The sequence below is a fragment of the Mesoplodon bidens genome (assembly GCF_964165515.1).
Source record: "Mesoplodon bidens genome assembly, chromosome: X".
NCBI lineage: Eukaryota > Metazoa > Chordata > Mammalia > Artiodactyla > Ziphiidae > Mesoplodon > Mesoplodon bidens.
The window spans coordinates 135,674,551-135,687,484 of record NC_138163.1 but is presented as its reverse complement, the minus strand read 5'-3'; the positions used below and the strand labels follow the sequence as shown (position 1 = coordinate 135,687,484).

The 12,934-nt window shown below is 34.4% G+C and overlaps 1 protein-coding gene across 5 annotated transcripts in view; it reads left to right on the top strand.

The window, feature by feature from the left end:
• Nucleotides 1–12,432, top strand: part of LOC308608559 (ubiquitin carboxyl-terminal hydrolase 9X-like) — a 134,960-nt gene extending 122,528 nt beyond the window's left edge. For 4 of the 5 annotated variants that reach the window (XM_081221780.1, XM_081221779.1, XM_081221778.1 and 1 more), the window contains 9 exons: nucleotides 722–947; nucleotides 1,500–1,629; nucleotides 4,751–4,936; nucleotides 5,345–5,565; nucleotides 5,650–5,738; nucleotides 9,185–9,341; nucleotides 9,494–9,706; nucleotides 10,097–10,192; nucleotides 10,893–12,432. In XM_081221780.1, coding sequence (XP_081077906.1) covers nucleotides 722–947; nucleotides 1,500–1,629; nucleotides 4,751–4,936; nucleotides 5,345–5,565; nucleotides 5,650–5,738; nucleotides 9,185–9,341; nucleotides 9,494–9,706; nucleotides 10,097–10,192; nucleotides 10,893–11,030 — 1,456 coding nt within the window. In that variant the 3' untranslated portion in view covers nucleotides 11,031–12,432. The remainder of the gene's footprint in view (nucleotides 1–721; nucleotides 948–1,499; nucleotides 1,630–4,750; nucleotides 4,937–5,344; nucleotides 5,566–5,649; nucleotides 5,739–9,184; nucleotides 9,342–9,493; nucleotides 9,707–10,096; nucleotides 10,193–10,892) is intronic. The other variant, XM_081221777.1, reaches the window with a different exon arrangement.
• The last annotated feature ends 502 nt before the right edge of the window (nucleotides 12,433–12,934 follow it).

Sequence of the window (12,934 nt, the reverse complement as noted above, 5' to 3'; positions counted from 1 at the left end):
TGGTATGGTTCATTATTATGTTGCTTTATTTTCCCCTAACTGTGGAAATCTTACTTCAAATTCTAAATATAGGATAAAAATCTTGGTAGTAATGTTGAGAGAAATTGTATTTAAAATGCTTAATTTTAATGTGCCTTTTATTATTCAACGTTTGACTCCTGTTTCTATTACTTATATTCTTTATCTTTACTACATGGAATCTGCTTATGTTTAAAAAGGTAGAGGATTTTTAAATGATTATAGTCTTAACTTTATAATTGTATAAGTATGGAAGACATTTTAATACCTTAATATAACAACTGTTCTTAGCATCTCTCAGATTAGAAGATGTTAAGGAGTGATCACTGGATCAGAAAGAGTTTATTAATACATTTGTATCCACCTAAATATACAGTTCTCATTTAATTCATTTTGTGACTATCGGACTAGATCAGGTCACAGGGCTGAAGTTTGTATTGAAACCAACTATAATCGGGAATTCCCCCTTGGCCCAGGGGTTCAGACTCCCGCTTTCATTGCCAAGGGCCCGGATTCAAGCCCTGGTCAGGGAACTAAGACCCCACAAGCCATGTGGCTCAGACAAAAAAAAAACAACAGCAACAACTAAGATCATTAATTGTAGAGCTCTTTCCTCTTTATTTGGTTCACAGAAACCTGTTGGTTCACTGTAGCAGTTAAAATGGAAGCACCTAAATGGAAATTCATATTTTTTCTGTTTTAGGTATGATGTACTGTGCATTCTACTCCGTCACAGCAAGAACGTACGTTTTTGGTTTGCTCATAATGTCCTTTTCAATGTTTCAAATCGTTTCTCTGAATACCTTCTTGAGTGCCCTAGTGCAGAAGTGAGGGGTGCATTTGCAAAACTTATAGTATTTATTGCACATTTTTCTTTGCAAGATGGGCCTTGTCCTTCATCTTTCACATCTCCAGGACCTTCTAGTCAGGTAATCAAAAGCTTTTCTTTATTTATGAAATACTTAAATGTAAATTCTATTTTCTGCCAGGTGAAATCAGTAAACATATGTATTTGTTTGACATATATACTATATATGAAATGTTTGCACACATCATGGAGTTCGTTAAAATTGTTTCACAGTAATGTTTGATTATTGGGCACTTTAAAATATAAGGAAAATTTTTTCTATTTATTCGGTTACTTGGAGCTGTGTACTAAGTCTTCAGATTCTGTATGTTCAGTTAAGGTTTAATTTTATAATGGCTAAATTTAAATCTTTTGTTGAGTAGCATTTTTAGCATAAAACTCCAAGTGGTTTTTATTTTATTATTATTATCTGACACTCGAAAACAGTATAAAACATCTGCAATGAAATCTACCCAAGCTATATATTTCATTTCCCAAAAAGCAAATGTATTTAATAATTTCCTATCTGATACTTCTGCCTAATAACCTCTATGTAAACATACCCTTTTAATGCAAATAGAAGTATACTTTTCTATATCTTGTTGCTGATAAAATAATAAATTATGATTCACAGGCATGTGATAACTTAAGCTTGAGCGATCACTTACTAAGAGCAGTATTAAATCTCCTGAGAAGGGAAGTTTCGGAACATGGGCGTCATTTACAACAGTATTTCAATCTGTTTGTAATGTATGCCAATTTAGGTAAGACTTTTCATATTCTTTTTAATGTGTTGCTTTGCATTTACATAATAAATGATGAAAGTATTTATTGCAGTGTTGAGAACTAATCACTTCTAAAGTAGAAGCAGTTATTCCATACTTATCCTTGAAATCCATTGCAGATTATAACTTTTTTTTTCTTTTTTTTTTTTATATTTGGCTGCGTTGGGTCTTCGTTGCTGCACGCAGGCTTTCTCTAGTTGCGGTGAGCAGGAGCTACTCTTCGTTGTGGTGCGCGGGATTTTCATTGCGGTGGATTCTCTTGTTGTGGAGCATGGGCTCTGGGTGCACGAGCTTCAGTAGTTGTGGCACGTGGGCTCAGTAGTTGTGGCACGTGGGCTCAGTAGTTGTGGCTTGCAGTATTTTTCTTTCTCTGTCTGACTTCACTTAGTATGATAATCTCCAGGTCCATCCATGTTGCTGCAAATGGCATTATTTCATTCTTTTTTATGGCTGATATTATTCCATTGTATACATGTAGCATATCTTCTTTATCCATTCTTCTGCGATGGACATCTATGTTGTTTCTGTACCTTGGCTATTGTAAATAGAGCTGTTATGAACACTAGGCCGCATGTATCTTTTTGCATTATGGTTTTCTCCAGATACATGCCCAAGGGTGGGATTGCTGGATCATATGGTATTTCTGTTTTTAGTTTTCTAAGGAACCTCCAAACTTTTCGTAGTGGTTGCAGCAGTCTACATTCCCAACAGTGTAGGAGGGTTCCCTTTTCTCCACATTCTTGCAAACATTTGTTATTTGCTATCTTTCTGTCGATAGCCATCCTGACAGGTGTGAGGTGATATCTCATTGTGGTTTTAATTTGCATTTCCCTGATGATTAGCGATGTTGAGCATCTTTTCCTGTGGCCTTTTGACATCCTGAATGTCCCCCTTCGAAAAATGTCTATTCAATTCTTCTGTCCATTTTTGAATCGAGTTGTTTTTTAGATGGTGAGTTGTATTAACTATTTGTATATGTTGGATATTAACCCCTTATTGGTCACATAATTTGCAAATATTTTCTCCCATTCAGGAGGTTGTCTTCGTTTTGTGGATGATTTCTTTTGCTGTGCAAAAGCTTTTGAATTTAATTAGGTCCCACTAGTTTATTTTTGCTTTTATTGCCTTTGTTTTAGGAGACTGATCCAAAAGAATATGGGTATGATTTATGTCAGAATGTTCTGCCTTTGTTTCCTCTAGCAGTTTTGTAATATTCAGGCTTACATTTAGGCCTTTAATCTATTTTCAGTTTATTTTTGTATAATGGTTTTAAAGAATGTCCTTATTTCGTTCTTCTCTGTGTAGCTGTCCAGTTTTCCCAGCACCACTTATTGAAGAGACTGTTAAAAAGAGAGTAAATTTATTGGAGAAAGTGTTGCACGGAATTTGTAAACAGAGTGAACGGTAGATGCAAAGACTTGGCATAACATGACTTGGCTCACTGGACAACATGAACGTTTTTTTGTGTGACATGATCTGGTGAAAGATACGAGATAGGTGATTGACCTGCTCTTTTTGCAGGTGTTGTGTGGGCACTGAGAGCCATTATAACATTTTTAGCAAGGTTTACCTTAGAAAGATTACACTTGCAAAAAAAAAAAAAAGAAAGAAAGATTACACTTGCTATAGTGTAGAATGGATTACAGTTGTCTAAGACTAGAGATTGTAGTATAATCTATAGACAGATATCATTATTGCCTTATGTTATGGAGTGGGCAATAAGGAAGATAACACTTGAAAGATTTAGGAGTTTTTATGAGAGAATCAGCAGACCTTGGTGATTGGATATTTGAATGAATGGAGCAGGGAGAAGACATATGTCCAAGGTGTGACTTGAGGAACTAAGAGAACTGTGTTGCCATTTACTGAGAGGAAACATAGGAATAGGAACCTATCTGGGTAGATTAAATTTTAAAAATATGTTGTACACCTTAGCAAAGAACTCCAATAAACAGTGAGATGCATACCTCCAAAATTTGGAGTCAACTATATGAATGATTATAGATTCTATAATGACTATATATTTAGTCACAGGAAAGTAAGCAGTATTAAGAGATAGTGTAGAATGAGAACTTTGGGGAAAAACATCTTCTAAGAGCTGGAAAAAACAAATCCACTGTTAAGAGTAAGAAATAGAAAAGGGAGGAAATAAGAAAAGACAGACAGAAGGAGGGAGGAAATAGAAAATGGAAGAGACAGAATCCCAAGTAAAAGATTCAAGAACAAGGAAATAGTTAAATTTGAGAACTGTTTTTTAGCTTCAAACCAAGTTTGGGAGAGAAACTAAAATGAGAATGAGGAATGGGAAGATTAGAGAACAAAGCAACAGGAAATTTAGGCTTTTTTTTTTCCAAAAAATTTTTCTCTAGAGAGGGGAAAAAGAGAAGATGGTAGTTTACAAAAAAAAAAGAATGGTAGATTACCTTGTTTCTCATTTAGCATAGTTTCTGTCTTTGTCATCTTCCCTTATTTTGTTGAGAGACAATATCTAGGCTCCTGTGATCTCTCTAGGTCCTACAAAGTGTGCTTTTCTCTAGGGCTTTATATAATTGGAATGCCAGAGTCATGATCACTACTTTACAGTTAGAATAATTAAATTTACTTTAACTAGGAGCTTCCCTGGTGGTGCAGTGGCTAAGAATCCACCTGCCAATGCAGGGTTCGAGCCCTGATCTAGGAAGATCCCACATGCTGCAGAGCAACTAAGCCTGTGAGCCACAACTACTGAGCCCGCATGCCACGACTACTGAAGCCCACACGCATAAAGCCCATGCTTCGCAACAAGAGAAGCCACCGTAATGAGAAGCCCGCGCACCACAACCAAGAGTAGCCCCCACTCTCTGCAACTAGAGAAAGCCTGCGTGCAGTAACAAAGACCCAATGCAGCCAAAAATAAATACATTTGTTTTTAATTTACTTTAACTAAATTGGCGTATTTTTTGTTTTGTCTGTATTTGTGCAGTCTAATCAAAGGAGATGAGCTTTAATCATAAAAATTGTAGGGAGCTATACATAGTTACTTTTTTATTAAAGCAGAACCTGCCATTCTTACTATTTTTGCTTGTTTTTCCTAAACATTATTCTTGTCCCTTTTATACAGGTGTTGCAGAAAAGACACAGCTTCTGAAATTGAGTGTACCTGCTACCTTTATGCTTGTGTCTTTAGATGAGGGTCCAGGTCCTCCAATCAAATATCAGTATGCTGAATTAGGCAAGTTATACTCAGTAGTGTCTCAGCTGATCCGCTGTTGCAGTGTCTCATCAAGAATGCAGTCTTCAATCAGTGGTAAAGTAGAATGTTCCATTATTTATAGTACTTTAAAAGGAATGCTAGGCTTTTGTAGTGCTAAATTAAGATCCTGACATTTATAAAAATAAAGTAAAAGACTATATGCTTTATTATGTTTTAAAACCATTAGCTTTTTTTTTACATGCTTACAAGAGACCTTTTTCAAAATTTACCACCTACTATGATAAATCCCTTATTTATGAAATGGTGTAAGAATTTTAACTTTTTTTTTTTGTCTTCAATTCAGCATTTATATTTTTGCATCTTAGTGTATCTGATCATTTTAATGAATGTTTCATTGTGCTTAGGACACTTAATTTATAATTTTGTTTTTAATAAAAAATTTAATATTGCAGTTTTGCAAAGAAGTGTATTGGCTTTTCATTGATGACAAATCTATTCTAGGTAATCCCCCTCTTCCCAGTCCTTTTGGTGACCCTAATTTATCACAGCCTATAATGCCAATTCAGCAGAATGTGGCAGACATTTTATTTGTGAGAACAAGTTATGTGAAGAAAATTATTGAAGACTGCAGTAACTCAGAGGAAACCATCAAATTGCTTCGGTTTTGCTGCTGGGAGAATCCTCAGTTCTCGTCTACTGTCCTCAGTGAACTTCTCTGGCAGGTTAAAGGAAAATAAACATTCGTATGCCTGAAATTTAATTATTCCTTTAAATAAGAAATTCAGTTATGTTTTACCTGTCTTTAGGTTGCGTATTCATACACCTATGAACTTCGGCCATATTTGGATCTACTTCTGCAGATTTTACTAATAGAGGATTCTTGGCAGACTCACAGGTGGATACACTTTTTGCTACCACAATAATTACATTTTTCTAGGTTCTAGAAATAACTGAAATTTCTAGTAGCTGAATATATTTTTACTTCTTGCATCTCTATTAAATGCTTAATCTTAAAAATATAACATAACAAAATGAATGTTTTCCCTATCACAGTTTTATTTTTTCTTAAAACTGCAGTTTCATGCTTATTACTAGTCTTTTTCCTTGTACCTAATGTTTTTTACTTTTTTTAACTTAAGAAGACTAACATAGGCTTTTGATAAGTTTTTAAGTTCCATTAATAGTAATTTAAGACTACATTTGCTTGTTTTTTAATTCATTACACTAAGTAACATTTAGGTATTTAACAATAATCCTTAGCCTGTTAGAAGTTTTATTAGTATATGAGGAGTCAACAGTAACTTTTTTGAACTAAGGTTATCCTACCTACCAGCAGACCTTCAGAGTTCTTCCCAAAATTCTGCTGTGTTCTTTGCAGTAAAACTCAGCCTAAGAATACTGGTATAGAATTAGTTTCCCGAATCTACCACTTGACCCTCACTTTTCTCCCCACAGGGACTTATATGTATACATATTGCCACCTATTAGTCATTCTGATAAGCAAAAGAAAAATGTGAAAATGACCTTCAGAATTTTGTGCACTCTGTAACATCTTTGGTAGTGGTAGTCCAGTTTTCCTAGTAACTTTGTTAATGTGTGTGAACGATTGACAGTTTGAGTATGTAGTGTGTATGATATTAAATTGTGAATTAGTGGGACTTATGATATAACAACATGTCAGTATTTCAAGATATTGGGGACTTCCTGGTGGCGCAGCCATTAAAAATCCACCTGCCAGTGCAGGGGACACAGGTTCCATCTCTGGTGCGGGAAGATCCCACATGCTGCAAAGGAACTAAGCCCGTGCACCACAACTACTGAGCCTGTGCTCTAGAGCCTGCGTGCCAGAACTACTAAAGCCCACACACCAAGATCCATTCTCCACAACAAAAGAAGCCACCGTAGTGAGAAGCCCACGCACTGCAATAAAGAGAAGCCCCTGCTCACTGCAACTAGAAAAGCCTGCACGCAGCAATGAAGACCCAACATACACAAAAATTAATTAATAAATAAATAAATTAATTTTTATAATATGTAGTTATTGGTACTTGATATTCTGTTAAGGAAAATTTGCCTCCAAATTTTAAGCTGGAAGGTCACTGGAATAACTGTTAAAAGAATCACAACTACATGATGTTTTAGATTTTTGGTACATAATGTTAAGAATTGTGTACAAATTGAAATGTCTGTGTATTGATCCTCAAAACAACCAGTAAAATCTTAATTTTTAAATAAATAATAGAAATGAAAAAATTTAAGTTTTTAATAAATTTGTAGAACACAGTGTTTAATGATAAATCACTTTAATCAGGTATTTAAGGGAGACTGGAAATACATTAGACTTCTTAAATTAATATTTTCAAATTCTCAACTAATTTAGCATCTTAAATTTCCAGCAAATCAAAATCAGTGTTTTCAAAATAGTGTTAATCAGAAACAAATTACCGTGAAACAAAAATGTTACAACCTATATTTATTTATTATTTAGTACCTATTTCAGTATCTTGACAGAATTGGATACTTTTAGAGTCTGTTTTAATAGGATCTAATTTTTACTCATTATTTTTCTAAAGAACTTAAGCCTCTGTTATTTACTATGTGACTTTTTTTTTAATTCATTAATTTATTTTTGGCTGTGTTGGGTCTCTGTTGCTGCGTGTGGGCTTTCTCTAGTTGCAGCGAGCAGGGGCTACTCTTTGTTGTGGTACGCAGGCTTCTCATTGTGGTGGCTTCTCTCATTGCGGAGCACGGGCTCTAGGGCACGCGGGCTCAGTAGTTGTGGTGCACAGGCTTAGTTGCTCTGCAGCTTGTGGGATCTTCCTGGACCAGGGCTCAAACCTACATGCCCTGCATTGGCAGCAAATTCTTAACCACTGCGCCACCAGGGAATTCCCGTGTGACTTCTTACAGATGCTTTAAACTCATCAGTCTCATCCTAGCCTTCAAGTTTCACTCAAAGAAGTGATAATGTAAAGGTATAAATATTGGGTTCATGTGCACAGTAGTGAGCTTTTGTGAACAAATTAGTATGGGATTGTTATTAGCTTAAATGTGAAGTGTTTTGTAAAATGACCATTTGGTTTATTTAATAAACAGTACTTAAAAGATATTTACAAAGCGTCTACTTTGTGCCAAGCACTGTCACTGGCAACAGAACAAAGTGGGCAAAAACAATATCGATTATAATGGCTTAAAAAAGTAGTTGATATTAATGATGATGTGGCAGAAATACCTAATGTGGCAGATAACAAAGTGAGTATCACTTTGTTATCAATTAAAACTAAAGAATAAAAATAGAATATATACTATAAGTGTTTACAGCTAAACAGTGCCTATGCATGTTATTTTTTCTGTCTGGAATGATTAGACTTCGAAAAATTACTCAGATGTCTGTGGAGGTCCAGTGGTTAAGACTCCACGCTTCCAATGCTAGGGGGTGTGGATTCAGTCCCTGGTCGGGGAACTATGATCCCACATGCCGACTGTGACGGCCAAAAAAAAAGAAAAATTACTGAAATATTTTCCGAACAAGATTTATATGAATGTATGTACTGCAAAACAGAAACATGTAAACAAAAGAAAAAGCCCTGCTTTTGGTTTGGAATATAATAATATCCTGTTAAGTAAAACAAATGGTATGCAAGAGAATTTTTTCTAGATACTTCATGTTCAGTTACTGATACTACAGAAGGCACATTTTTACCCATAAATTTAATTGGCTACTAAGGAGAACAGGACTCCATTGGCTATATAAAATGTTATGTTGAGGTTTGGCTAGAGCTGAAATGAAATCATTGATCATTAGCAATTCAGCCAGTTCATGGCAGTGAAAATGGCTTTACCCACCATGTTGATTAGAATTCAAGTTAATTTTGTACTGCCAGATTATATCACTTTCATAGAAACTAGACTTTACACTCTGAAGTGCAGTCTTGAAGTAATGCTCTAACTACAAGTAAATATGTTCTCAGCTGGGGCATTCATGAAGACATAGTTTATAGTTAATTTTAATGAGAACAATTTAGTATTAGTATCCTTAATTGTTCATTTAAATTACAGTATAGGGAAATCACTTCAGATTGATAATAATTTCATAGGACTACAGACTCTTGAGTCAGACTTAGCTCACCAGCTTGCTAGCTATATGACATTAGTTGTTTGACTTCTTTACTTGTTTTCTCATCCATGAAGTGGGTTTACTAATGGTACCTTCTTAGTAATTTAACTATACAGTTAAATAGATTAGATAATTACATCAAAATGTGTATTGAATGGCAGTCAGTAGGCTCCAGAATGTTAGCTAAGAGATACCACAAATTTATGTAACTGGTTCTTTTCTAGAATTCATAATTCACTTAAAGGAATCCCAGATGATCGAGATGGGTTGTTCGATACTATCCAGCGCTCTAAGAATCACTATCAAAAAAGAGCATACCAGTGTATAAAATGTATGGTAGCTCTCTTTAGCAGTTGTCCAGTTGCTTACCAAATATTACAGGTGAGAATTTTTTATTATAATTTTGTAACAATCTGAATCATAATAAGGGGTGTTTTGTAAGAAAAGAATCATGAAAGTTTGGAGTCAGCATTTTAAGCTAACATAAAAATTATTCCAAATTCTTTCATAAACAATTTTATTTTCTTTTCAAGGGTAATGGAGATCTTAAAAGAAAGTGGACCTGGGCAGTGGAATGGCTTGGAGATGAACTTGAAAGAAGACCATACACTGGCAATCCTCAGTACACTTACAATAATTGGTCTCCTCCAATGCAAAGCAATGAAACATCAAATGGTTATTTCTTAGAGAGATCACATAGTGCTAGGATGACACTGGCAAAAGCTTGTGAACTCTGTCCAGAAGAGGTAAAAAAAAGCCACTAATGGGCAGCAGATAAAAATGGAAGAAAGAGAAGTAATTTTTTATAGGCTAGTGTTTATTGTGTAAAAAAATTTGTCATGCAGTTTTATTGGCTTTAACGTTTAGTGTTGGTTGTTCCCAAGTAATCAGAGAAGCATGCTGACTCCTTTGTTAGAGTTAATTTGGAGAAATTTCTGTGAAAATGTCTGAAACTCATATATCTAGGTGAATCAAACTTTTTCTCTAATTGTGAATTATTTTATCTGCAGTAAATGAAAAATGTTAAACAGGTCAGCTTTACAGATTTGAAAAAAATTTATTCCTAAAGATTAAAAATAAATTTAAAGTTGCTTTATAATCACATTCTTAATCTCTTTTAAATATTTTAATATTAGGAGCCAGATGACCAAGATGCCCCAGATGAGCATGAATCATCTCCACCAGAAGATGCCCCATTATATCCTCATTCATCTGGATCTCACTATCAACAGGTAAACAGAAGTTTGCTTGTTTTCATTATACCCCAAATTTTTGTGCTTTACTTAAAAATTATTTACTTAATTTTTCTTAAATATTTTGTAACTCAGTACCTGTGACTGTAAAGTAGTAAAGGGACTATCTAGAATAACTTTGACAAGAAGAAGAGTGGTTGGAGTGGGGTCATGTAATAACATGTTTTGACTGACCCGGTAGTATTTTCTTTCTCTACTAAGCAGCCCTCTTGTACTAAAAGCTATAGTATTTAATAAAAATGTGTGATGAACACATTAACGTAAAATTAATAACTATTGAAATAATATTAAGGATGGAAGTGTCTTGGTAACTTCTATGCAATATTTAGTTGCAGTAAGAATATCTTTTAAAATTAACAGTTTGATTGACTTAAGTAGATGGAAAGAAAGAATGATAACTGATGAAAAAGTTTTATCTGAAGAAACTTTCATTCAAAAACAAGTTTCTGGAAAGATTTTCCTCAATTAAACCATAAAGGAGACTAATTCAGATCTTTTAAGGCAGTGGTTCCGAAATTTAACATCCCTCAGATCATCTGCAGACACTTGCTAAAATCAGAGATTGCTGAATCCCACCCCAAGGAAAAAAGACTCATGCCTACTTTTAGACAGACTTTACGCCATGCTTTTTCATTTTCATTTGAAAAGTCTGACATGCTGATCTGTTTCACCTTCTCAGAATAATCACGTGCATGGGCAGCCGTATACAGGGCCAGCAGCACATCACTTGAACAACCATCAGAAAACTAGCCAACGACCACAAGAAAATTATGAAGGCAATGAAGAAGTATCCTCATCTCAAATGAAGGATCAGTGAAATTCCCATAATTAACTGGTTCCTTTAAGACCAGGCACTTAGGCCTTACAGTCCAAACTTCTATATTTGGCTAGTATTTAAAACTAGAGAAATTGTTCAGCATGGAGTGGAGAGTTGATTCATTGTCTCATCTGCAGAAATTTGCTGTCAGTATGTGAGCCACCTGCAGGAGAAAGTGTATAATGTTTTGTAATAAATGGCTGATAGCAATATGTAAATGGCAGAGGTGTATATAATATATTAATGTTTGACTTAATTCTTAGGCAAGAAAATTTTTTTGATGAATGTTAGAGTTCTACAAAAAAATAATTTTTTTCTGTGTGCTGCATTTGGCAACCAGTATTTTCAGCTTTGTGGCAATTGGATCAAATCCTTTACCAAAATAAAGAAGAAAAAAGGTAACATTGAAAGAGGCTATTCATATCAATCACACCAGTAGCTTTTTGTTAACTCTTAGTTACTGGAGCCATGTAAGGCTTTGAATTACATGGATGATATCTGAAAATTGATGATGTAATAACACTGTTTCTGCATATTTTTCATTACCTTTTTATTCTGATAATACATTAATCACTTTACAGCTGTAGTAATGCTATAACATTTAGCTTGGCTTCACACTAAGTTTGTGTAACCAGTGAGGACAAATTTACTTCAATGACAGCAGTTTCCTCAAAGTGACAGCTGTATTGCCCAGAGCTATTATTTCTTATACCAAGAATAAATAAAACAAGGGGAGATGTGACAAACAAGCAGTTTTTGGTTACACATATTTTCTTCATATTTAATGTTTGACAGTTCAGTCTCTTTGGTGGTATACAGAATGTGAAAATATTGATAATAGGGATTTAAAAATATTAAATATGCAAAATTTTGCCATACCAGAATGTGGGGAGCATAAGAGAAGACTGTATTTGGTGCGTTTGTTTTGTTTTTTGATATAGTTTTATTAGGTGAAGCTTCTAAAATTTTGCTTCAACTGCAGCCTGATGAAGTGAATATCATCAGGGTCCCACAGTAGTTTGAAATACCATTGTACCAAGATGTCTGGATGATTTTCTAGTCAGTCACTATTTTACTTGAGAGCAAAATTATCCCTGTTTCTCTTCCATTCCAAAACTCTTATTGTTGTGAGTTTAATTAAATAATAAATTTCAAGTTAGTTGATATAATTCTGAAGTACTATTTTAGAATAAAAATTTGTTTCAGGATTCCAGGAAACTTGTGAGTAAATACTATATTTAAAAAAAATTGGTGGGCTTCCCTGGTGGTACGGTAGAACCTATCTAAAAACCAAATATCCCTGCAAACAAATATAGCCCATCCAATATTATTAAATATTTTGCTGTTTTGTTTGATAGAAATTATTTTGCTGAATTCACACAAATAGAATTTGATTTAAGAAGACTTTTGTCCTGTGTTGTGTTTTTGTTTCTTGTTCCTCTTTTGTTTTCTTTTTACAGACTACAATAAAATTAATTTTTTGTATAGCATGCCTTGACATGCACTGAATGCAGCATTTCAGACACGTGAGTTTTTGTGTTTAAAATGATATTCTTTTTGCCCTTTACCATTCAGGAATTACAGAAAAGAAAAACAATTATTGTTAATGTTTAAATTTCCTAAAGTAAGTAGTCTTGTGCTTTGGGCATATTTCTGTGGTCAGCCCTTGTTATTTACAATAGTTATGTTAGAAGGAGTTGCCATGAGCACTGAGTTAACAAATGCTGATGTACAGGAAGTACTGGGTTAGGACCCTGCAAACCTCTGGTTGTACTTTTGAACCCATCAATACATAATCTTCTTTCATGTGTGTTTCTGTTCAAAGATACTTTATTTAATATATATTTTTGATTGACATTGAACTCAAGGGCAGCAGAACTATAAGATTCACGTCTGAATGATGC